We start from the raw sequence: 26,901 nt of genomic DNA on the forward strand, positions 1-26,901 counted from the left end.
AAATCAGTGGCCAGATTGCCCATTAATATCCATTCATTAATTTGAAGGGAGCACAATTGTGAGGCTGTTAGCTTTGAGGCTCCTCACCGCTAGCGCACGCTCAGAAAACTTAAGTTGTAATTTCACCTTTTATTTTTTCCCCTCTCTTCATTCTTTTGTTCTTGGCATGTGGACATAGCTGGGAAGGTCAGCATTCTTAGATCTGAATTCAGAGGGCCCACTGCTTGAAGTAAAACATTGCAATGGATTATTTCAGGCCACCGCCTTTAGGTGTTATGTGTATTAGTTTTTTTCAGTCAGTTAAAGGGCTGAATTTTTCTTGTCCTTTGGGGTTGGGCTGGGAAGCTGGAGAGCTGGCAAAATGGCAGAGGAAGGCACCGAATGTTAGCCCAATATCTACCCATGTCATGCTACCAAAGGCAGGACAGTCGGTGGATCATTCACCCTTCGGGAGGCCACCTGAGACATTTAAATGGCCAAGTAAAGGCCGTTCCCCAACTCCACGGGAACTCCATGGATCCACCCCTGCCACATGGGAAATCCACCCATCGTGAGAGCAGGCAGCCTGCCAGGAGGCCCTGGGGTTGGTGGGTGGTGGATAACCTCCTTGATGGATGCTCCTTGACTCAGAGTGCCCAATAGCAGAAGTGGCTTCCCTCTGATAACAGTGCCATCTGTATTCCACGACAACCAACAGTGTCTGGCTTCCTGACACTGGCTTCCCGAACCTGACCCAACCCACCTCAATGCTGTTCAAGGGCATTGCAGTCATTAAGAAGCCCTATCACCACAGCTGCAATCTCAGCAGTGACCACTGCTAGCAGTGGCGCTGCTGAGCTGCTGGCCCTCTGATTGGACCAGGAGCTCTTGGAGGTGGAACACCATCCTCAGGTGGACAGTTGTCCTGGCAGGAGCTTCGTAATAGGCTGCCATTAGCAATGTGTAGCTCTGTGTCCCATCCCTGTCAAAGTCCTGCTTTTTGGCTTTATCACGATGGGCTGCACGGTGGCACAATGGTTAGCACTGCTGCCTCACGGTGCCAGGGACATGAGTTCAATTCCGGCCTCGGGTTACTGATGTGTGGAGTCTGCACATTCACCCTGTGTCTGTGTGGGTTTCCTCCGGGTGCTCCGGTTTCCTCCCACAGTCTGAAGATGTATGGTTTGGGTGGATTGGCCATGCTAAATTGCCCCTTAGTGTCAGTGGGATTAAGAGGGTAAATATGTGGGGTCATGGGGATAGGACCTGAGTGGGATTGTTGTTGGTGCAGGCTAGATGGGCCAAATGGCCACCTTGTGCACTGTAGATTCTATAATCCTATATTTTCCAGGACTTGCTGAGAATCAGTGAAAGTCAGCCCAGGACTCTGAAACACAGTCTCTGAAGTTAAGTCAATGAATGCAGGAGTTGCTCTTTTCTCCCAGCCTCACTTCCGAAGAGGCATAAAGATATTATCGATATAGATTTGGGCCTTTTTGCATGAACAATACAGCAAGTATTTTGTTTTGGTTTCAGTCATTCTGTCATTGTTGCTTTGAAAGTTCAGGCCAGTTATTATTTTAGTAGCTGGTCTTATCGGTTATGATGCAGAGGGTATCAGGGCTGGATGCTCTATTACATTTTATATTAACTAGAATCATAGGATCCTACAGTGCAGAAGGAGGCCATTTGGCTCATCAGGTCTCCATCAGCAACAATCCAACCAGCCCCTATCACTGTAACCCCATGTAATTACCCGGCTAGATCCCTAGCACTAAGGGGCAATTTAGCATGGCCAATCCACCTAACCTGCACATCTTTGGGATGTGGGAAGAAACCGGAGCACTCAGAGCAAACCCACACAGAACGTGCAAACTCCACCCAAGGCCGGAATTGAACCCTGGTCCCAAGGCTGCGAGGCAGCAGTGGTAACCACCAAGCCGGAATTTTTGTCGAAATGTCCATTCTAATATTTACAATGCAACTCCAGTCCCCACCACTTATAGTGGGTGTTCTATGTTACACAGTGGACGTTAAAACCAAAAGTTGATGAAACAGCAAAAAGAGCATGCACCGCCTTACAGGGATGAAGCCCTTTTAGGAGCCAAGATCCAATTAAGTACCAGATAAGCAGTGCTTTGATAACTGACTCCTTTCACTGTTTGTGGACTGTTATATATGGGCAGTTGTCCATAATAAGCAGGGGGCAGTGTAAGCAGTGGGGTCTGGACTTCTGGTTGGAACATTACTAAGATTTGGTCAGTCCTTTGGACAACCAGCCAATCAACACGTCAGCCTCTTGTACATTGTTCATTAGTCCCTCAGTGGGCAAATGGAATTCACAAATAAAGCTCTTCAGTCATAGTAACCTTTTCCATATATATTTTAAAAATAATCTTTTTCTTAGAAGGATAAATATTTGAACAGCTTGTTTTTCATCATCGGGACCTCTCCAGTCAACAAGCAGGTCATCCAAGTTACATGAATTGAATGTTAAAGACTTTGACTTTGTGTCTTCAGGAGAGAAAGAATTGAAATTGGGAAACGGGGGGAGTTGCAGTGAGGGGAAAACAGCACTGGCCAACAGATTTATGTATACTTTCACTGGCACCAGGGCTAATGCTGGTGAATTTGACAGCTCTCTCTATTTTACCACTCCTGGTGCAAGGGGACATTCTATGATTCACAGAGAGCAAATCAAATTTCTTCAGGCATCATTTGATTTCTGTTAGGTTACATATGAGGTAAGATTGTGATTGCCTCTTGACAATAGAGCTGATCTTGTCCGGAAATGGAAATGTGATCATTTAAATATTTAAGTGGTGTAAAGGGCTGATGCTCTTGATCTCTGTGTCGAATGGGGTATGCAATCTTTTTGGAAAATGGCAAGTATCCACAGTACGATAGGGAGGCTCTGGCAGTCAAGATGTCTCAGAAGGCATCATTTAAGTAAGTGCTGATTGGGGTCTTGAACCTTCAAAGGCTGGCATCCACTCTGTTGATTTGAGCACATACTCAGCCATGCCCTGTAACACTGTCCCCTGCTAAGATTGGCATGGGCCATGGGAGGACCATGTAGTCCTCCAGGATCCTTCAGTGCACCATACAGGCAGGCACAGCTATGGTTTGGGATTCACATTTAGGTGCCTAATTGCCCAAGTAATGCGGAAACAGGCATGGCTGCCTCCTCGGGGGAGTTGGTTGTCGACAGCAACTCCCCTCCTTCAGCCCTTTCATCATTCTGTGCGACCTGTTCCTCCCCTCCCACCCCTGTCCCCACTGCTCCTAACCCCAAAAGACATGGCACGTGAGGGAGGAGGGGGGACATACCTGGACTGGGACCAGTCCAAAGATGTGTGGGTTACGTTGGTTGGACATGCTAAGTTGCCACTTCTTGTCAGGGGGATTAGCAGGGTAAATACGTATGGTTTGGGTATAGGGGCTGGGTGGGACTGTGCTTGGTGCAAACTCAATGAGCCGAATGGCCTTCTTCTGCACTGTAGAGATTGTATGATCTATGATATCCATCTGAATACTGTCTCTTTACCTCAGGTCTGTGGTAGAGGCAGGTTGCCTCACAGCTGTGAGGGGCCAAGTGCAGGCAGATAGGATTAGGTAGGAGTTCAGGTGTTTCTGATGCGTTCGTAACAGAACCGATGGGCTGAAGGGCCTCTTCTGCGCTGTATGATTCTATGATTATATTGACCATCGTTCTTTCATTCTTTGCAGGGTAAGCAAGGACATCAGGGATCACCTGGACGTGATGGGCCACCAGGACCAATGGTACTGTGCAGTTCTCTATGATTCTCTGTCACAGATGATTTTCTGAAATGCAAGGAAAAGTAATAATTTGTGGTGGGGAGTGAGGACATGGCAACAAGCCAAAGAGGACACACTTGGAACTTCATTTAGATCTAGCAAACTACTCTAACATCTCTTGAGAAAAGAAGGCTGAAGGCTGGGTGGCAAGGTAGAACAGTGGTTAGCACTGGTGCCTCACAGCGCCAGGGTCCCAGGTTCAATTCTGGCCTCGGATCACTGTCTGTGTGGAGTTTGCATGTTCTCCCCGTGTCTGTGTGGGTCTCCTCCGGGTTCTCCGGTTTCCTTCCACAGTCCAAAGATGTGCGGGTTAGGTTGATTGACCGTGCAAAATTGACCCTAGTGTCAGGGGAATTAACAGGATAAATATGTGGGCTTACAGCAGTAGGACCTGGGTGGGATTGTTGTTGGCATAGACTTGATGGGCCAAATGGCCTCCTTCTGTACTGTAGGGCTTGTATGATATTATATGGCCTAATCAGCGCTGTTAGAATTAAGAAGGTTTTGATTGATTGGATACAAGGAGAATCTTTTGTCTTATGGAGTAATGCAATATAGAGGTCATCAATACAAGATAGTTGCCAAGAAATCCAACAAGAAATTCAACTTCTTTATCCAAAGAGTGGTGAGCATGTGGGGCTCGCTACCACAATGAGAGGTTGAAATAAGAATAGATGAACTTAAGGGCAAATTTGACAAGCATATGTGAGAGAAGGGAATGGATGGTTACATTGGTAAATTTTGATGAGGAAAACAGGGAGGAGGCTCAAGCTGGCATGGACTGTTTGGGCCAAATGGCCTGTTTCTTGTCTCTATATTGTATTGGGGCAGCATGGTGGCACAGTGGTTAGCACTGCTGCCTCACAGCATCAGGTACCTGGGTTCAATTCCGGCCTTGTGATGTTCTCCCTGTGTCTGCATGGGTTTCCTCCAGTTGCTCCAGTTTCTTCTCACAGTGCAAAGATGTGCGGGTTAGGTGGATTGGCCCTGATAAATTGTCCTTTAGTCTCCCAAGATTAGGGGGATTAGAAGGGAAAATCTGTGGGCTTACAAGGATAGGGCCTTGATGGGAAGCTCTGTGGGAGAGTTGGTGCAGACTCAATGGACAAAATGGCCTCCCTCTGCACTGCAGAAATTCAAGAGTTCAAGATATCCTCTGTAAATCTACGTAGTCATCCATCGAGGGGTTTAAAGAGAGAAAGAACACTCATTAGAATAGGTAATAGGTAGGCTTAGAAAGAGCAGGGTGGTTATATACCAGGTGCAATTATTATATTAAAATATGATAAATTATCAAATTAAAATTAAAAAGCCACCAACATGGTACTTCATTTTTCATAGAGGGTCCAGTCATACAGCCCTTTGGTGCTGATTAATTCATTCAGGTGACAATTATTGGCATGGTCCTGTAAGGATAAAGAAGACTGTTGTGATTTGGTAACATGTGTAGTGGATTGAGATATGTTTTTCTATTAGTTATGGAGTCAGGGAAGGAGGGAAGCCTGTGGGAGGATAGTGTTACCCGCGAGAGAAAAATCCTGGGATAATTTGTGGTCTGATGCAGTTTCTGGCGCTCAGTCGCCTCTTTGTTAAAGTGCTGCTCCTCAAGACTTTTATTTATTTATTTAATAGTCTCACAGGCCAGCTTACATTAACACTGCAGTGAGGTTACTGTGAAAATCTCTTCATCACCACACTCTGGCGCTCGTTTGGATAAACTGAGGGAGAAATTAACATGGCCAATGCATCCAACCAGCACGACTTTTTGACTGGGAGAAAATCGGAGCATCCAGAAGAAACCCATGCAGACACGGGGACAACTACCATGCTGCCCCACGTGTATGGAAGTGGGTTCGAGAAGGGACCTAACAGGCAGAGTTTAGGAACCCCCAAATTGGGGCCAGTGGGAGTTGGAGTTCTTGAGCTTTCTATTGGCACAAAATGGGAAAAGAAATTATTTCCACCAAATTGTCCTGCTGAAAAAAGAATATGCACTAGTTAGTGGCGGCACAGTGGTTAGCACTGCTGCCTCACAATGCCAGGGACCCGGGTTCAATTCCGGCTTCAGGTGACTGTGTGGAGTTTGCACATTCTCCCCATGTCTGCGTGGGTTTCCTCCGGGTGCTCTGGTTTCTTCCCACATCCAAAGATGTGCGGGTTGGGTTGATTGGCCATGCTAAATTTCCCCTTAGTGTGAAGGGGGTTAGCAGGGTAAAATAAGTTAGGTTATGGGGATAGGGCCTGTGGGGAATTGTGGTCGGTGCAGACTCAATGGGCCGAATTGCCTCTTTCTGCACTGTAGAGATTCTGTTAAAAAAATTATGCTTTGCTAATGCACTAAAAAGGCAAGGAAATTCCTCCTTTGAAGCATCTTAATCATTTAAGCAGTTAAAGAATAAGATGAACCCTTTATTCACCATCTCCTGCCACTCATCAGGCCAATAATTTTCCTTCCATTCTAGGAGGTTGAAAGTTATTTAACAATTAGCTGGGGCTTAATCAAAGACCTTCTGGAACATCACATAAATAATAGCCAGAGACATGCTCCTGTCCATTCATTTGGCCACCACTTCAATAAATTCAGTCACGTTTGTTTACAAATCCAATACTGGTTTTCTTTAAAAGTTGAAATTGCCGCAGGGGATCGATGGGTGTCCCATTAAAATATATCTTTTTATTCTATTATGGGATGAAAGCACCCCTGACCTGGCCAGCATTTGTAACTCATTACAGTTGATTAATGTCTTTCTGGAGTTGTATCACTGAATCTTGTGTTATTTTCTTACCTGTTTGTGTTATTTTCTGATGTCGGTTCAGGGGGAAGTTGGTGGATCAGGATTACCCGGTCTCCCAGGACGTCCAGGCTCAGCTGTGAGTGGCATCCACATTTCAGTTGCAATGAAAATGTATTTCATAGAAAATTTGGTATATTTATAATTCTTTAAACTGTTGCTCCCTTTTAAGCTTAATAATGATGTCACTAACCTAGTCTGGAGCGGTGGGTGAAATCGTACCAAACAATGGCAGAATGTTGGTTCCGGCGAGAGAAACGGCATGTTTCTCCCCAGAGAAACCAGTCAGTTTTCTCTCCATATCTTACCACACCTATGTTAAAACAAAATCAGCCCTGGGCGTGTTTCATGCCATCATGTAGGGGGTCAGGGCCTCCACGTGCCGGCTGCACCCAGACCAGGGCACCATGTTTAATGGACAACTCAATCGGACCAAACGATGACCTCCCTTTCAGTCTGCCATGGAGGTCGTGGGGATTCAGCCCACAGGCATGACCCCAACTTTCCTGGGGCGTGCAATTTTAACTCCGCACTTGCTTTCACACCCACATATCCGTCCTTGGCCATTTTCTAACGTGATATCATCAGAGCTGATGCCACATATTGGGTAAATATTCAGCCCTTTAAGATTGTTTCTGTCTTTCTCAGGAATTCTGGTGATGTAAAGGCCTCCGTTGCCATTGCTGCTGTGGGAGGAAACTGGAGCACCTGGAGGAAACTCCACTCACACATGGGGAGAATATTGCCATTGCTGCTCACTGCAACTCTTACCAGCAAACCGGGGCCTATCTGTTGCTATGGAGCTTGTGGGTGCTTAAAGATGTCGTTGATGCATTCAGTGGTCCAGCATGTTTTGACATTCATTTGCTCCTTTATTGATTCTGGCCATGTGCACAAGAGCAGCACGGTGGCACAGTGGTTAGCACTGCTGCGTCACAGCTCCAGGAACCTGGGTTCGATTCCAGCCTTGAGTCACTGTCTGTGTGGAGTTTACACATTCTCCCCATGTTTGTGTGGAGTTTCCTCCGGGTGCTCCAGTTTCTTCCAACAGGCCAGAGATGTACAGGTTAGGTTGACTGGCCATGCTAAATATTCCTAGTGTCAAGGAGAATATGTGGGTTGTGGGGATAGGGCCTGGGAAGCATTGTTGTCAGTGCAGACTCGATGGGCTGAATGGCCTCCTTCTGCACTATAGGGATTCTATGATTCTGTGAAAGGGGAAGGTTTTGTAGAGGGCATAATGTCAAACAAATGCAGATTTCTGAAATTAGGGAGGCAATTTTTCCCTTCTGTCTCACTGAAGTAGATTTTCAACTTCCTTCTCTGCACCCCAGATATTAAACTGCAGATTTATTTATTCTGTCATGGGATATGAGCATTGCTGGCTAGGCCAGTCTTTTGTTACCCATCCCTAAGTGCCCTTATAAGGTGGTAGTGAGCTGTCTTCTTGAACCGCTGCTGTCCATGTGGTGTAGGTAAACCCATACTGTTGTTGGGGAGGGTGTTCAAGGAATTTGACCCAGTGACAGTGAAGGAGCAGCAAAATAGTTCCAAATCAGGATGGTGTATGGCTTGCAGGGGAACTTGTTCTTGCATTTCTATGTACCCCTCTTCACATAAGTGATAGAGGTTGCTGCAGCCTGTCTTGTATACCATACAGACAGCTACCACTGTGAACCAGTAATGGAGGCAGTGAATACTAAAATTGATGGTACCAGGGTGGCAATCCATTGGGCTGCTTTGTCCAAGATGGCGTTGAGCTTCTTAGGTGTTGTCGGAGCTTCACTCATCTTGGCAAGTGAAGAGTATTCCATCACACACTAACTTGCAGATGGTGGACAAGCTTTGGGGAGTCACTTACCACAGAATACCCAACCTCTGGCCAGCATTTTGATGGCTGGTCCAGTTAATTTCTGGTCAATGATAACCCCCCAGGTTGTTGATATTGATGTTTCAGTGATGGCAATGTCATTGGATGTCAAGGGGAGGTGATTAGTTGCTCTGTTGTTGGAGATGGCTAGTGCTTGGTACCTATTTGGCCTGAATGTTACTTGCCACTTGTCATCCCAAGCTGGAATGTTGACCAGGTCTTGCTGCATGTGGGTGTGTTGTACCCATTATAGTGAGCCCCAGATTTTCATTTCAATGGAAAGGAGAAAGAAGCCATTTGGATAATGCAAATCCAATGTCGCACCCATCCATTAAGTTGGAAATCTGCCCCAAGGTACGCAGCCTATATTTTCTGTGTACATTTCAGCCATAATTATTGCCCATCTCTTGTTGCTGTAAGGAGATTATTGGTCTTCTCAAGAACCACAATCTGAATGATGTGCCCTCACAGGAATTGAACAGTCCCGTATATTAAAAAGCATCGCAACACCAGGTTAAAATCCAACAGGTTTGTTGGGAATCTCAGGTTTTTGGAGCGCTGCTCCTTCACCTGGTGTTGTGAGACTTCATACTGTGCACACCCCAGTCCAACACCAGCACCTGCACATCATATATTAAACTCACTGGATTTTGTGCTTAGCAGCTAAGTGTTTGATTATTTTGGAGTAACAAAGAATCACATCAGTTATTCTTTGTTCCTGCCCAATTCTTCATTTGTGTAACTAATACCATTGCCAGGAAATGCTTAATCAGTTTAGAAGGAGCCCACATTTCTTTTTATCACCTACAGGGTTTAAGAGGAGAGCCAGGTATTCCAGGCCAGCCTGGTTCTATGGGGATTCCTGGAGCAAAGGGAAATAAGGTGAGGATTTATATCCATGACTGGGCTAAATTTGAAATTCTCATCCTGTTCCAACTCTCACTCTACCTTCTGAATAATGCATTTGTTTAAAATTTGAACAAACCCCAAAACTTCACCAAGTCAAGAGTGTATTGATTTTGGCCTGCAACATTTTTGCTTTCAGAAGCTGTTTCCTAACTGAAATAATAATGTTCTGACAAAAAGAAAATCCAAATGTTTGCAAAACAAGGAAAATCAGCGTGCGAAACGATACACCGACATACTGAACAGCAACCTGGAATAAATGAATGTTTTGCGTGTTTCGCACTGAACGGTATCAGCAAATCTTACTTTATATAATGATATTTTACAGGGTGAACCAGGAAATCCAGGGAAGGAAGGAGGCCAGGTAATAATTGCTTCCTTTCCCATGTTTGTTTTGAATAATACCAGTGGCATCTGGTTCTGGTAAGTGGGACAGCCCTTGAGCACAGGAGGAAAATAGAATGATGCAGCCCAGAAGGAGACCCTTCAGCCCATTGTGTCCATGCTGGCACCTTATTGAGTGCCATTCAACTAATTCCCTTCCCACTAGAGCTGCAATGTTTGAACCACTTCAAATATTTATCCGATTCCCTCATGAGTGTTACAATTGAATCTGCTTCCATGACCCTTTCAGACATGCCATGTCATAAATGTCATATTTTTCAAATACAAACTCTTAATTTTGTCTCTTTTGTCTGTTGTCATAAATCCAGGTCCTATGGCAACAGTTTTGCACTGTTGTTCAAATGTCCTGGTATCTCGCAATGTATCAGAATTCTCCCCTGAACTTTCGCAACTGTAAGGAGAAAAACTCCAGCTTCTGCACTCTCCCTGCATTGCTGAACTCTTCTAATCTCCAGTGCCATTGCAGTAAACCTCTTCTTCACCCGCTCCAAGTCTTCGATATCCTTCCTAATGTGCAATACCCAGAATTGATCACAATGCTCTAATTGGAATCCAACCAGCTAGAGAATGGTCACTGTTTCCTAAAAGGAAACAACATTTGTGCTCTATGCCTCTATTCATGGCGCCATGGAACATGTATGCCCTTTTAGCAGCCTTCTTAACTTCTCCTGCCACAAATATTTGTGCAAGTGTGTCCCCATATCTCTTCTTTTCTGAACCCCAAACTCTATAATCATCAGTTCAGTTGAACACAGTAAAAGTAAAATAATAACTAAAATATTACAAAGCTGTAATATTCCATTGGCATTGCTACTTTAGTTAGTGAACCATCTGAGCCCAAAGCAGGGGTTGGAATTCTGTGAAACACCATGGAAACCAATCATTTATTTTGTTTAAAAACGTAATCAAACTTTCAGTTTGCAATAGGGAATGGATTCTCCCACCTCATCTTAAAATTTGCAATTCCCATTGGAAGACACCACCAAAAATATCATATTTTGCCACAGTGCAGAGATATCGGGCAGGATTTTCCAGCTGTTCCTGCCAGCTGGATCTTCCATTCTCTCCAACAGCAGAGGGTGCAAACAACTGTAAAGCATCATCTTCCCTTGCTGGTTTGATAAGGTGACTGCAGTAAACTAACTGTGGCCTGTTTTGTTCAACTCCAAGCTTGTTGCAAGCAAAACATTAATTTGCCTGCGGTGGTGTTAAAACTGTTATCTTTATCACCAAATGTAGAGCCAAAGATGATGCTATATTAGTTTAAGAATTGATCATAGAATGGTTACAGTACAAAAAGAGACCATTTGGCCCATCTTGAACATTCTGGCACGCTCTGCAAGAGCAACCTGTCTCCTCTCTCGAAGCTTTACGGTTGTTTGCACCCTCTGCTGTTGGAGAGAATGGAAGATCCAGCTGGCAGGAACAGCTGGAAAATCCTGCCCGATATCTCTGCACTGTGGCAAAATATGATATTTTTGGTGGTCTGTTCCAGGTGGCAGGACTTGAAGATCGGAAGATCCCACTGTCGACCAATGGCTGGCCGCCTCTGGCAGCACAAGTCACACTGTGGGGGGGGGGGGGGGGGGGGGGGGTGGTGGCAGGGACTGGAGGGGGAATCTGTTTTGTAGATCCTTTCACAATACAAGAGAAAAAGTGTAATTATAGTTACTTTAGCATATTACCGGGAAAATTACAAAGCTGACAATGATTTACAATTTGTGAGTATGATGTAGCAGAACAGAACCAAGTTGTCCATAGCACATTCTCATCATCTTCCCTTGCTGGTTTGATAAGGTGACTGCAGTAACTAACTATGGCATGTTCTGTTCAACTCCAAGCTCATTGCAAACGAAACATTAATTTGCCTGCGGTAGTGTTAAAACTTATCTTTATCACCAAATGTAAAGCCAAAGATGATGCTATATTAGTTTAAGTATTAATCATCGAATGGGGATAGTACGGAAAGAGACCATTTGGCCCATCTTGAACATTCTGGCATGCTCTGCAAGAGCAACCTGTCTCCTCTCACTTGCCTGCCTTTTCCCACAGTTCTCTAAATCCTACATTTTCCAACTTTCTCTTGAATTCTACCTCACCATGCTCTCAGGCTGCTCATTCCAGATCCTGACCACGCTTTCCTTGTGCCGCTATTACTTCTTTCACCAATCACCTTAAATCAATGTCCTCTAATTTTTTTTTATTGATTCGTGGGACATGGGCATCACTGGCTGGCCAGCATGCATTGCCCATCTCTAGTTGCCCTTGTTCAGAGGGCATTTGAGAGTCAACCACATTGCTATGGTTCTGAAGTCACAAGTAGGCCAGACCAGGTAAGGACAGTAGATTTCCTCCTCTGATGGACATTAGTGAGCCAGATGGGTTTTTACAACACCCGACAATGGTTTTGTGGTTATCAGTAGGTTCTTAATTCCAGATATTTTTTATAGAATTCACATTCCACCATCTGCCATGGCGGGATTCGGACCCTTGGAATGAGAAGATGCACGATCGGTGCATGTGAAAATAAGCCAGTTTCTCTCCAGCTTTTTCTTTTTGCCTTTGTAATGCTCCTCTGCCATTTGGTGCTGGAGGGAGGCCAGCAATCGGGGCAGGTTGGGGGAGGGTGGTCTGCCAAGGGTTCTGCCTCCCATGGGGGAGGAGGTCTGCTGGGGTGGGGAGTGTGTCTGCCTCCCAGCAGGGTGCCTGCCTCCTGTGAGTTGGGGCCTGCTGGTGTGGGGGAGGTAGAGGGATCATCACTGTTTGGGGGGGGTTGCTGGAGATTAGGGCGCTCCAGGACAGGCGGGAGTTGGCCTGGGAATGGTCGTGGGGGCCATTATTGAGCCTGAGGGGCAGCTGGGGGATCTCATGCTGGCTATTGAGCTGACCAGCAAGTCAGTGGCTGATAGTTTGGGGCCAGTGCACATGGGCAGAGTTCCAGAACTGTCAAACTCTGGCGTGAATAGGCCCTGCCCTCCCTGAGCTTTTAATGATATTCAAAACTGTGACCTCTGCAGTGCACAGAGTGTGAAAGATTCGAGTCTGAACTCCCACTGAAAAAACAATCGTGATTTACACCAGTTCCCCTGCAAATTCAGCTTTTTAGGGAGAATTGCCTCTGCTGTCTCCAACTTGGAGAAACAGGCCTTGCAGATGTTGTTTATGAAAAGCTTGTTTTGGCTTATGAAATGTCTGTTTTGCTTGCATCGTACCCTTCAAAACTGCGGTCAATTTCTAGTTAAAACAGCATGCCTTCTGAGTTTTAAAATGTAGTCAACTGTTAGTTAATTTCTTTAAGCTTAGCATTTAAATGCTAAGCTTAAAGCAGACGCAGAAATATCTTGAAGTTAAGTCTTTGCATAAATGGGTCCATAACAGAAGATAACCAAGGCTGGTGCAGTTCAAAGTCCTGTTTCAGTGAGAAGATTGTAAAGTAGTTTTAAGTCTGATTATGTGCAAGAGGTGATTCCCTGATCGGACTTTGCCAGCAGGAAGTGGGGTCCATGGGGAAGGTATGCTTCAAATGTAATCATCTTTCTCTTCTGCTACCTAGGCTGAGAAAGGTGAAGAAGGACCCCCTGGAGCACCAGGGCCACAGGTAGATACATTAACACACACACTTTATGAAATACACATGTCATTATATGCAAATGTCATTCACTTTTATCCCAGAGCTTCACCAGTAACCTGCTGTCTTTACATTTCCTCAGGGACCTACGGGTACCAAAGGAGCAAAAGGAGAGGTAATTGTCTGCGAGATAACAAAAAAAAGTCAAATTATTGTTAATTCTGCTTCCTAATATCTTATTTTTTAACCAAAGTAGCTCCCATTTGTCAACTCAATGATATAAGAATAGATATTCCCTTCATGTGGACTTTGACTAGCCAACCAGCAACATATATGGTCCCATTGGGAGGGAGGAGCATGCTTTAGTTTGGGGTTGAAAGGTCAGGTTTTATTAGCAGTCAGCTGGCCGGGCTATGAGTCCAGTAAATGGATGCCTGGGATATCCCATCAACTCTGGGCAATAGTGGACAATCTGGCCGGCATATGGGCAAGAAAATAATCCGTAGGAAAGTGTGATTTTTGGGAGTGGAGAAGAACGTGGAGTAACATTGACCCAGGGTGGTTTGTGAGATCAGGGAAGCACTCCTGCCTTTCCAGCCCTGCAGATGTATCCAGTGGCAACTCCTTGGCTGCACCTCGGAGGAATATTGGAAAGAGCACGTGACCTTGTGAAAGGACGAGGCAGGATAACAGAAACGGATTATTCCCAATGACCTGGGACAAGAGGGCTCCAATGGCTCAATAGATAGCAGTTAGTCTTGATCAGAAGGTTGTGGAATCAAGTCCCCATTCCAGAGACTAGAGCACAAAAATCTAGGCTGACAATACAGCAAATCGTATGTACGCAGCCAGTTCCCACCGTCAACAATGTGATCATAGATTCCTTAATGGAGTTGAGGTAGCCATTCAGCCATTATTTTATTGAATGGCAGAGCAGGCTCAAAAGGCTGTATGGCCTATTCTATTTCTTGTAGTATACCTTCACGTGTAATATACACATGTTTCTTTACTGTAATTTAGAAAGGGAATGCAGGACTATCTGGTGAAAGGGGAACTGATGGCAAGAATGGAGAACCTGGTCTGATGGGCTCAATTGGACTACGTGGACCTTCAGGCCAGGAAGGACCACATGGATTGCCTGGTGTTCCTGGACTTCCTGGGAAACCTGTAGGTATAATTAGAATACCATTCCTATGATTATTTTTTGATGTCTATAATGTGTGCCCGTAATACTGAATGACAACTTATGTTTATTTTATTAAGGGGAAGCCTGTCACAGATGAACGAGTGATGAAACTCTGTAGTGACATGCTTCGCAGTAAGTACTTGTAACAGCAGTTTTGCTTTTCGGAATAGCACTGTTAGAGCTTGCGCAATATGAATAGAATTGGAGTAAAGTTAAACTTTATTTATTAGTCACGAGTAGGCTTACATTAACACTGCAATGAAGCTGCTGTGAAAATCCCCTAGTTGCTACACTCCAACACCTGTCCGGGTACACTGAGGGAAAATTTAGCACGGCCAGTGTATCTAACCAGCACATCTTTTGGACTGTGGGAGGAAAACTGAGCACCTGGAGGAAATCCATGCATACACAGGGAGAACATGCAAATTCCACACAGACAGTGACCCAAGCCGGGAATCGAACCAGAGTCCCTGTATGGAGCAGATTTCTATGTATTACTCCCAAAAGATTGTAGTTTGCAGAAGATTTTTCTTCTCAGCATTGTTACTTTGCAAATTTGGGTGCAATTCTTTGAGAGGGAGAGGGAGAGAGAGAACAACAGCTATCTTGCAGACTTTCAATATAGCATTCTGATCTTTCCTTGCCTTCTGTCTGGTTTGGTCAAACAGTTTGTAAAAGTCCTGCTGGCTGTACATCCCAGAGGAATTCAATTACTATGCCTGCTGCAGAAACAGGTACATGCATTCTGATGTCTCATCTGACAAACCTTTGACAGGTTTCAAGGTAGTGTGAAAACTAGCAGAAGGTGGGAGTCTTTCACATAACCTTGGTGAGGGGAGGTTTCACTGTCTATTCCCTTTTCATCCCACGTGGGTGGAATGCAAGTTGTATATTGTGGCTATATCCTAGCAGAACTCCATTGTGTTAATGCAGTCAGAGAAAAGAGATTAAAAATTGGATCTTGTTTTTCAAAAAGCACGTTTTCGCAACAAAGTCTGTCTTTTTTTTAACCTATTGTACAGCTCAGTTGCCATCACTACTTCAAAGCATGAGACCGAGTTGTCAATGTGAAGGGATTAAAGGGACACCCGGACAACCTGGAATGCCTGGACAGCAGGGACAACGAGGATTACCCGGCCACCCAGGAAGAACAGCCAGGCGAGGATACAGAGGTCTACCTGGCATGCCTGGACTGCCAGGAATGAAAGGTACAATAAAGTGACATTAATTCAGAACAGATTTCCTACTGGTCTTGGTTCTGAAACAAGTACTTCCACTGCTGGCTTTCTAACTAATCTGTGGTGATGAAAAAGATAGCGGTAGTAGATTCAATGTTTATTTACTTGAGGGGGGGAAAAGGTTGTAGGGCAATGGGGAAGGAACAGGGAGTAGGGCAGTACTTCTTAAGGTAACACTGGCCTCGGAATCTTATGTGTCACACCAGTTTTTCGGACTCAAAGCAATTCCCTAAAGCAACTGGTATGGCCGACAGGTGTGCGTTCATCACCATTTTGATAGAGGCAAAAATTGAGATGTTTAAGGCCTTGCTTGAATTGAATGCTACATCCTTATGTGGCACAGTGATTAGCACTGCTACCTCACAGCGCCAGGGTCCCAGGTTCAATTCCTGGCTTGGGTCACTGTCTGTGTGGAGTTCTTCCTGTGTCGGTGTGGGTTTCCTCCGGGTGCTCCGGTTTCCTCCCACAGCTCATAAGACGTGCTGGTTAGGTGTGTCGACCATGCTAAATTCTCCCTCAGTGTGCCCGAACAGGTGCCGGAGTGTGGCAACTAGGGGATTTTCACAGTAACTTCATTGCAGTGTTAATGTAAGCCCACTTGTGATACTAATAAATAAAACCTTGTGCAGGGCCTTACGACTCCTCTTTGAAGCTGGTAATGGCTGCAGTAGGACGATCCAGTTTACTTGTGGTCAAAATGACTGTCCCTAGAGGGGAGGCTGCTTTTCCTTTAAAAAGAATGCCTGAATTTTGAGCCAAAGTCTGTGACTGGCCCCAACTCAGAAGTCCCTGATTACTTTCCCCCTCACTCCCAGTTACATTCACTGCTCTTCCAGGTACAGGGGCCTGAAATTGAAATCACCTTTACCAACAAATTGCCTTTAGTCAACATATTGGCATTTCCAACCTGCCAATCCCTCTTGTAAGTTAGGCACCAGGCCCAGTATCGGGTGTGCCTTAGGCCAATTCTATTCTGGACCAATGAACACTCCAAGTTCTAGGCCATTGCCTTCCTTAATCTGTACTGCAGTAGGAAGGATCTGTAGTTGTAATAAGTGCTCAGAGGCAGAAGTCCCTTCATCAAAATTTCTTTATTTACAAGATCCAACAACATGATACAGAGTGCTGTCAGTACGTAGTCTCCATCTGGAGTGCCAGAGGAACTGGCTGCTCCCTGACTAGACCATCAATTCGGCACTTAATCAGGGATATCTTTAGTTGTCCAACCAAATAAATGAAATCAAACTAACTTAGGGGCCCCTTAATCATGGAGTTCATATTCAAGAAGACCAACCTCAACTCCCTTATTAAAGTCATTACAGTAGTATTGGGATGAGCTCCACCTGAATCAGGCTAGAACCAGGGCCTAGTGATAAGGATAAATGAGGCAGATAGATACTTTAGAAACATGGAAAAGAGGAGCAGGAAGAAGCCATTCAGCCCTTCGAGCCTGCTCTCCCATTCATTATAATCGTGGCTGATCATCCAACTCAATAGCCTGATCCCGCCTCCACCCCCTCATATTTTTTGACCTCCTTTGCGCCGAGAGCTATTTCTAACTCCCTCTTGAAAGCATACAGGCCGCATTCTTAGCACCGTTCATGTCAGCGGGATTTTCCTATCCCACCCAATGAACAGAGTTTTGGCTGGTTGCTAAATTCTCAGACCTCAATGCAGCAGGAACGTGGCATGGACGTTAAGATCGCGCCCACAATGTTTAGGCCCCTACTGCTTTCTGTGGTAATGAATTTATGTGGTGAGTGGGGCTGAGATGGGGAGGTGAAGACTCAAGTGGCAAAGGTAGATTTTAGCCCTTAGAGACCAAAAAACAGCCTTGTGAAATGAAAGAGGAATTTTCTGAAATGTCCCACTGTGGTGTCTTGCACTCAGCTGATCTCACACAACCAATACATAGACTACAAAAGGCAGCGTGTAGTTAAAAAAATGAAAAGGAATTTTATTTGCTATTGCCTGCAAGAGGAGAGGAAGAAAGCAGTCCGTGAGGGTCGACTATCCTTTCTGGCTTAACAATACAGATGTAGAATTGATATACTCTACTGAACACTTCAATATCCCGCCCAGCCTGTCACCCAAGTTGGAGGGCCCAATTACAATATTGCACTGTATTACCTTAGTCAATAACGTTCCATCTGTCAACAGGATTAGGAGATCAGTAGTTCAATACGCTTTTGGTTCTTACCCCGTTAACTAGCAAACCTAATCCACATATCTAAGGCCGCAGCTAACACCTGCAAATTTTAATTGGCAAATGGAGTCATTCTTTTGCCCAGATCCGGCCTCTCATCAGCTTGAGAGACTGCTTCAGCCTCACTACTCAGGAATGAATATACTCCCACACGTTCCAGGCCTCTAATTAAACCTGCTCCTGCGTATCTTAAGCTGACAAGAAAAACTGCCTTTCTGTACTCTGTTGTATTGAAACAATTTGGTCTGTCTACCACTGTGTTTCCCATCATGCGTAGGGCAGCACAGTGCTTAGCACTGCTGCTTCACAGCTCCAGCGATCTAGGTTTGAATCCTGGCTCGGGTCACTGTCTGTGTGGAGTTTGCACATTCTCCCTGTGTTTGTGTGTGTTTCCTCCGGGTGCTCTGCTTTCCCCCCCACAGTCCAAAGATGTGCGGGTTAGGTTGGTTGGCCATTCTAAATTACCTTTTAGTGTCCTAGGATGCATAGGTTAGAGGGATATGGGGATAGGGCCTGGGTGGGATTGTGGTTGGTGCAGACTCGATGGGCGTATTGGCCACTTTCTGCACTGCAGAGATCTATGATTCTATGCTGAGCAGCTACATCACCCATTGGCCAACGTTTACAAAACACATTAAGAATACAGTTTAATTTCAAAATACTGAGTGAAATTGTGGTTAAATAGTTTATAATACCTTTGCATATATTGTTCCAGGACATTGTAAATTCTCACTACATAGAAGGCACTTTATAATTACCTTAACCTAGTCTACTTATAATAGCAAAACTAAAGTGAAGGGCTTCTTTAACCTGATTTCAATTTACCCTTCTTCATAGAAACTACAGAAGTAAGGGACAACAAAGCTAAATACGGGGAAAAAACAAACATACTTTAATATAAAAGATAAGAGACACTGGGGAATAGAGAGATACAAAGAAGAGCAAAGGTTGACAAAATGGTTGGTAATTCAGGGTTACAAAGAAATTGGTCAGGAATCTTAAAGTCAGCACAAAACCCCTTTCAATTATATTAAGAGAAAGAGGGTGGTTTAGAGTGATTTGTGCTCTTAAAATGTTTGTTATTAGTGTCACAATTAGGCTTGTATTGTCTCTGCAATGAAGTTACTGACAATAATAACACTATAAATAAAAGTAAGGCAATCATGGGCATGTCAAATAATTACTTTTCATCAGTATTAACTGTAGAGGAAGAGGATAACAAGCTGGACAGCCCAAGGAAAGTTGGGGGTGAGACTATTGCAGATGCTCTAACTATTATCTTCAATAGTTCTCATGACTCAAGAACTGTTCCTTTAGGTTAGAAAATTATACACAGCACTCTGTAAGACAAATGAGAGAGACTAACCTGGGAATTATAGACCAGTTAACATAACATTTATTGTCGGGAAATTACACATTTGTAATTTAGGATGGGGGTCAGATAGCTCAGTTGGCTCGATGGTGAGTGTGTAGTTCTCCAGGAACTCCTATTGGCAGATGTGACTAATGGTGTCTCACAAGGATCTGTGTTGGGGTGTCAACTATTCATCATATTTATTAATAACTTACAAGATGGATGGAAAGTCATATACCCCAATTTACTGATAATGCTTTTATGTCCTAACTATGTTAGAAGTTGGAGGTTTTGCATGAAAAGAAAAGGATGCGGTCTGCACATGTAGATTCAAAATAACAACAACAAGGCTTTTTGATTTGATTTATTATTGTCACATGTATTGGAAAAGTCTTTCTTCAGACATTCAACACACTCTTCTATAAATAACAACTGATACTAGGCTGGTTCTTAGTGTTTCACTGAGATTGATGGATTTTTGTTAAGCAAATGTATTGAAGGAAATTGGGGAAATGTAACTATCTGCAGTTGGCTCACAGTTCCGCCATGACCCTATTGAATGGAAGTGGGAAGGGGGGGGGTGGAAGGGTGCATGGCTGGAGGGTGGAGGGGTAAGTGGGGGCACCTGCTCTCAATATCCTACACTTCTACTCATTCCAAATGGATATCATTTTCTCAGATGTGAAGGCAAGTAGATTAGTGTAATAAGTGCAGTACAGTGAAGCTAACCTTTGAAAATTGCCACAGTGTGCTGAAGTTGAAGTGTTATTTTATGCTAATCTTCTGCAATAACTTGTATGCAACAGTCTCAACATTTATCAATAATTTTAGGGGATCAGGGACCTAAAGGAGCCAAAGGTATGAAAGGTGAAGAGAATCCAGGGTTACCTGGCCCGCCTGGTCAAGCAGGTGAGATATACATCATATTACATCAGCTCTTGGTTTGATTTGTTATTGTCACGTATTAGTATACAGTAAAAAGTATTGTTTCTTGTGTGCTACACAGAAAAAGCATACCATTCATAGAATACATAGGGAAGTAGGAAAGGAGAGGGTGCAGAATGTAGTGTTACAGCAATAGCAAGGATGTAGAGAAAGATCAACTTAATATGAGGTAGGTCCATTCAAAAGTCTCATGGCAGCAGGGAAGAAGCTGTTCTTGAGTCGGTTGGTAAGTGAGCTCAGACTTTTTCCCGATTGAAGAAGGTGGAAGAGAAAATGCCTGACATGCATAGGGACCTTGATTGTGCTGGCTGCTTTTCCGAGGCAGCAGGAAATGTAGACGGAGTTAGTGGTTGGGAGGCTGGTTTGTTTGATAGATCCATGATAATGCTCTGGGGTCCCAGGTTCAAATCCCATCATGGCAGGTGATGAAATTTGAATTCAATTAAGGAAAGGTAGTGGCATCATGATATTGTCACTGGACTAGTATTCCAGAGACCCTGGGTGATGCTCTGGGGACCTGGGTTCAAATCCCACCATGACAGATGGTGAAATCTGTATTCAATTGAAATCTGGGCTACCATCACATGCCTTTGTAGTTTCTTGTGATCTTGGTCAGAGCAGGAGCCATACCAAGCTGTGATAAAAATTGGTGAGAGTCTAAAGTTGGTTTGTGTCTGATCTTCCACACAATGAATTCCTAGTCTTGGAAAATTAACCAGTAAAATCCAAGCAATTCTCCGCACAAACACAGAGGCAGAGTCAGAAATTTAGGCATCTTTAGCAGCCAGTTTTAATGTAAGAATGCCAGTCTTTCGAAACAAGTCCACTCCAGGCCCATTCGCATTATAACTGTAGTTCTCTAAAGCGAATTACTTTTGCATCAATGCTACATTTATAATTTAAACGCACAGCAAGGACCCAATCTGAAAGGTAAAATCACCATAGTCCCAGGTCACCATCGAACTGTGGTGACTTACCCTGGTCCCCATCTCAGGCAAGGGACAACGTTGATTTGGTGTCGCTCTGTGTCACAAACCAGCCATCCAACCAACTGAGCTAAACCGACCTCCAGACTCAATCAGTTGAAGAGGGGTAAGATTTTCTGGAATGGGTAACATGTTCCATTTTGCTTTGGAGCCTGTTCTTTTTGCCTCAATACCCAATTTACAGTCAATCTGGGAGAATTTCCATAGCGTTCTACGGCTCATTCAATGGCACCCTGGCAGATGGCGAAATTTAAATTCAATAAAAGCCTAATGATGACCTTGAAACATTGAAACCCATCAGATCCTTACCTGGTCTGTCCTACTTGTGACCCCTGACTCTCAGCAATGTGCTTGACTCAAAACTGCCCTCTGAAATGGCCAAGTAAGCCTCCTTAATGAAGAGCAATTTGGGATGGGCAACAAGCTCTGGCCTCGCCAGTGACACCCACATCCCATGAAATAAATAAATAATGAAAGAAAGGTAGCCAGTTGATGAATTGTACCATCAGCTACAAAGATACTGGCAACAAAAGATTGGGAAAATCTGTGCCTGGCAAAGCTACCAAAAGCCTGACCTTGTCTGGTTCTGTCTAACTCCTGTCTCAGATTAGCACCACTATCTAATCATTGTCCACTGCCTCACAGCCCCAGGGACCTGGGTTCAATTTTGGCCTTGGGTCACAGTCTGTGTGGAGTTTGCACGTTCTCCCCATGTCTGCAAAGGTTTCCACCAGGTGCTCCAGTTTCCTCCCACACTCTAATGATGTGCAGTTTAGATGGACTGGCCATGCTAAATTGTCCCTTAGTGTGTACTGGGGGGAATAAATACAAATTATGGGAATGGGGCCTGGTTAGGATGCTTTGTCTTGGGGGAAGGGAGGGTTGGTGCAGACTCAATGAGCCGAATGGCCTCTTCCTGCACTGGAGGGATCCAATTATTCTTTGATTGTATTATCAGGAAATACTTGATAGAATTCCAGAATTCTCTAGATTGCAGGAGGAGGCCATTCGGTTCATCTAGTCTGCACCACCCAGGCCCTATTCCTGTGACCCCACACAATTATTTCATCCATCAGTTGGAACATGACATGATTGCTCAGTGTCGTTATGACACACTGTGAAACATTAGCAGGAGGACAGCGAGTCCTTTAAGTAGCCCACCTCAAAATTCATCTGTTCATTGGACAAAGATGGAGTGGAATCAATAAAAAGAGAAACGTTAGCCTTTTTGTATTTGACTGGCATTACATATCCAATAACCACAGAGCTGTTACAGCGGAGGAGAGGTGGATAGCACTGGAATAGAAAATAGTAAGTTAATAGTCAGAATAAAAGCAAAAGGAGTAGAGGGTAAAACAGGGGGTTACAGTGCATTTATTTATGTGAAGGCACAGAGTGTGAATGACAACTTTTTGATTTTTGATTCAGTTTATTATTGTCACGTACTGGGATACAGTGAAAAGTATTGTTTCTTGCGTACTATACAAAACATCATTCCTGGCGTACGTAAGGGAGAAGGTGAGAGTGCAGAATGTAGTGTTACAGTCATAGCTAGGGTGTAGAGTAATATAAGTTGGTCCACTCAAAATTCTGATGGCAGCAGGGAAAATGCTGTTCTTGAGTCAGTTGGTACGTGGTCTCAGACTTTTGTATCTTTTTCTCAGCGGAAGAAGGTGGAAAACAGAATGTCCAGAGTACGTGAGGTCCTTAATTATGCTGGCTGCTTTTCCAAGGAAGTGGGAAGTATAGACAGAGTCAGTGGATGGGAGGCTGGTTTGAGTGATGGACTGGGCTTTGTTCATGACCCTTTGTAGTTTCTTGCGGTCTTGGGCAGAGCTGGAGTCATACTAAGCTGTGATACATCTGGAAAGGATGCTTTCTATGGTGCATCTGTAAAAGTTGGTGAGAGCCATGGCGGGCATGCCGAATTTCCTTAACATTAGTTTATAATTCCAGGTCTGCCAGGATTGCCAGGTCCCGCTGGTCAAGGATTGCCAGGAGTGGATGGGGAACCAGGGAGAAACGGAGCGCCCGGCAGTCCAGGGAAGCGGGGAGCACCGGGAATGCCCGGAGTGTGCGATATAGCGAGCTGTTATAATTCCTACAATGGTGGCCGAAATCCTTTTAACAAAGGACCAAACTTTTGAAGGTCTTCCAGGGTTCAAAGGGTCAGCTGGGAGCTGAATCCTGCCCCATCATCTCAAATCTCTCTCACTTGCTGCCAAATCGGAGGAACTGGTTCTCAGGAAGAAAACAATCGGTGCATGAACCAATAGCTAATTATTACAGGTTTCAGTCTGTTATCTTGATTTGCTACTGATTTTGGAATACTTCAATACAAACATTTTAGACACACCGCGTGCTGTGCATGTATGTTTACCCCACTATGGTTTTTTAAAAATATAATAAATTTTGATGTGTTCTTGTTGCCTCTGTAAATAGTTCCTGTATAACTATACAATGGTCACCCTGGAATATGAAAGATGCAATGCTGGTAGGAGCTACACCTGGTGTCCCAACCTCAACTCAGACATCATGGACTTGGCAGTCTGAGTTATGCAAACTCAATCAAAAACTCCCTCCCTCAGCCTCCCAACATCCATGGGATTGATAGGGTTGGATTTTATGTACCCAAATCAGGCACGCACAACATCAACTCCTGCATTGATGGAAAGTTTTGTGTGTTGACATTGTGTTGGAGTAACATTAATGGGAAGGCGATGGCCTGGTGGTATTATCGCTATTAATCCAGAAACTCAGCTAATGTCCTGCGTTCAAATCCCACCATGGTAGCTGGTGGAATTTGAATTCAATAAAGAGATCTGGAATTAAGAATCTACTGACCATGAAACCATTGTCAATTGTCGAAAAAACATATCTGTTTCACTAATGTCCTTTAGAGAAAGAAATCTGCCGTCCTTACCTCGTCTGGCCTACACGTGACTCCAGAGCCACAGCAATGTGGTTGATTCTTAACTGCCCTCTGAACAATGGCAACCAGGGATGGGCAATAAATGTTGGCCAGGCAGCGATGCCTATGTCCCATGAATAAATAAAAAATATAAATAATATTAATAGGGTGTGATCACTTTCTTCCAAATCAGGGAAAATGAGTGGGCCCAGATATTAGCTATCCAGCCACCATTTTCAAATCACTAACATAGGGGGGCACAGCGCCACAGTGGTTAGCACTGCTGCTTCACAGCGCCAGGGAACTGGGTTCGATTCTCGGCTGTGTGGAGTTTGCACGTTCTCCCCATGTCCGTGTGGGTTTCCTCCGGGTGCTCTGGTTTCCTCCCACACCCCAAAGATGTGCAGGTTAAGTGGATTGGCCATGCTAAATTGTCCCATTATGTAAGAGGGATTAGCAGGGCAAATACATGGGGTTATGGGGATAGAGCCTGAGTGGGATTGTGGTCAGTGCAAGCCTGGTGGGCCAAACACCTTCCTTCTGCACTGTGGGGATTCTATGAACATATTGCCTTCCAGGATTACAAACTGAAATAAGATCCACACTTAAAATATTTCACATGTTCGTGAGTCTTTTGGGCTGTAATATCATGAAGTTTCCACAGGTGGTGACACTGAGTAAATTTAATCTGATGGTTCCGCTATGCCACCAGGTGGTGGGTTTTAGTATCTCAGCACTTGGTGCACCACAGATTTAAAGGGAAATGATCCCAAATCCACTTCAGGTTAGCTGTGTTGCCTTTTCTCATGGACAAGAACATGGGGCACAAGGCAGAGGTCTGCTGGGGCTAATGTCCCACATTGGACTCAGCAAAGTATTGTGCAGAAATTGTTGAATCTGGATATGATGGTTAGGGTGCGGATGAGGGGGTGGGGAGGATTTGCGAGCTAGTTGGTGGTAGGTTTTAACCTGGGGCCTTGTGAAAGAATTGAGCTGTTTAGCCTATCCATCAGCCATCCTCAGTGTGAGGCTGGGCAACTTTAACTCCTGGATTTCATTAAAATCCCCCCTCACTAACTTTGATTTGATTTTGATTTGATCTATTATTGTCACATGTATTAATATACAGTGAAAAGTATTGTTTCTTACACAAAGTATACTGTTCATAGAGAAGGGAACAAGAGAGTGCGGAATGTAGTGTTACAGTCATAGCTGGGGTGTAGAGAAAGATCAACTTAGTACGAGGTAAGTCCTTTCAAAAGTCTGAGGGCAGCAGGGAAGAAGCTTTCTTGAATTGGTTGATACGTGACCTGAGACTTTTGTATCATTTTCCCAACGGAAAAAGGTGGAAGAGAGTATGTCCAGAATGCGTGGCGTCCTTGATTATACTGGCTGCTTTGCCGAGGCAATGGGAAGTGTAGACAGAATCAATGGATGGGAGGCTGGTTTGCGTGATGGATTGGGTTACATTCACGACTTTTTGTAGTTCCTTGCGGTCTCGGGTAGAGCAGGAGCCCATGCCAAACTCCCGCTTGGTGGAGGTAACGAAGCAATGGGTAGCAGCAGGAAACCGTATGGTTACATTCCATAGCCAGGGGTTCACTCAGTCACCAATAAGGTGAGTCAGAAAAGAAGGTGGTTGACAAAGGGGTAGGGGAGCCAGGACAGAGGATGACAAAGATGTCCTATCTGGGCCTTGTATTCCTGAACATATAGTTTATGTACTTGATACTTTGGTGCAGTAAGGAGGGAGAGATGCACTATCAGAGGTACAGTTTGTTTGGATGTGAGTCCACTCATACTCTCCCAAGTTCCACGACACTGGTCAACGAATGGTATAACTCTCAGAGTCTCTGGGACAAATTTCATCCCATAACTTTTGCCTAGTTATCTCATTGCTGATTGCAAGAGTTGCTGTGTGAAAATTGACAAGTCATATTTTCCATTGTTACAATGCTACCCGCCTGTGACTTAGCACAAGCCTGAGTGATGTTGAGGTCTCACTGACTGTTTTCCTAATTAATGTGTTACTCATAGAAACCTACAGTGAAGAAGGAGGCCATTCGGCCCATCGAGCCTGCACTGACAACAATCCACCCAGCCCCTGTCCCCGTAACCCTGCAAGTCCCCCTTATAGTATGGGGCAATTTATCATGGCCAACCAGTCTAACCTGCACATCTTTGGACTGTGGGAGGAACCAGAGCACCTGGAAGAAACCCCATGCAGACACAGGGAGAACATGCAGACTCTGCACAGACAGTGACTTGAGGCCAGAATCGAACCCGGGTCCCTGACATTGTGAAGCAGCAGTACTAACCACTGTGCTACCGTGCCACCTCCAAAAGATATTCGCTGAGTTTAGCAGTTAGCTCATTTTCTAATGTGCATAACTGGCCTGATGCAGGCCGAGCTGAACCAATCAGGGGAATCAGATCCAAGCCAGAGAATGGACTCAACAGTAACTGAACACAATAAAATGCCTGGAAGATGTAGCTGAGAGAAAGTATGGAGGAGCACATTTAGAAACAATCACTTCAATCAGAGTTCAATATATCTCAGTCTCACAGGAAGTTTATATCTCAGCAACACCTGGAAAGATAACTCTTGTATTTCTCATTATTTCCTGCTCCACTCTCGTGGGGGGCTATATGAGGATATTTCTGGATCTGCAGTTTGGAGCAGGGAAGCTGGGTTTACGGCTTGCAGAGGGGTTTACTACAGCAAGCGGGTGGTGG

At 44.6% G+C, this 26,901-nt stretch overlaps 1 protein-coding gene across 1 annotated transcript in view; it reads left to right on the forward strand.

The window, feature by feature from the left end:
• Positions 1 to 23,676, forward strand: part of LOC145346939 (uncharacterized) — a 99,804-nt gene extending 76,128 nt beyond the window's left edge. Inside the window, exons 14-24 of the mRNA XM_080194816.1 lie at positions 3,709 to 3,762; positions 6,616 to 6,669; positions 9,271 to 9,342; positions 9,695 to 9,730; positions 13,325 to 13,369; positions 13,482 to 13,514; positions 14,360 to 14,506; positions 14,603 to 14,657; positions 15,548 to 15,733; positions 20,155 to 20,232; positions 23,211 to 23,676. Of these exons, the coding sequence (XP_080050942.1) occupies positions 3,709 to 3,762; positions 6,616 to 6,669; positions 9,271 to 9,342; positions 9,695 to 9,730; positions 13,325 to 13,369; positions 13,482 to 13,514; positions 14,360 to 14,506; positions 14,603 to 14,657; positions 15,548 to 15,733; positions 20,155 to 20,232; positions 23,211 to 23,401 (951 nt within the window). The 3' untranslated portion in view covers positions 23,402 to 23,676. The remainder of the gene's footprint in view (positions 1 to 3,708; positions 3,763 to 6,615; positions 6,670 to 9,270; positions 9,343 to 9,694; positions 9,731 to 13,324; positions 13,370 to 13,481; positions 13,515 to 14,359; positions 14,507 to 14,602; positions 14,658 to 15,547; positions 15,734 to 20,154; positions 20,233 to 23,210) is intronic.
• The last annotated feature ends 3,225 nt before the right edge of the window (positions 23,677 to 26,901 follow it).

This window comes from Carcharhinus amblyrhynchos, chromosome 8 (assembly GCF_965287045.1).
Source record: "Carcharhinus amblyrhynchos chromosome 8, sCarAmb.v2.hapA, whole genome shotgun sequence".
Taxonomy (NCBI): Eukaryota; Metazoa; Chordata; class Chondrichthyes; order Carcharhiniformes; family Carcharhinidae; genus Carcharhinus; species Carcharhinus amblyrhynchos.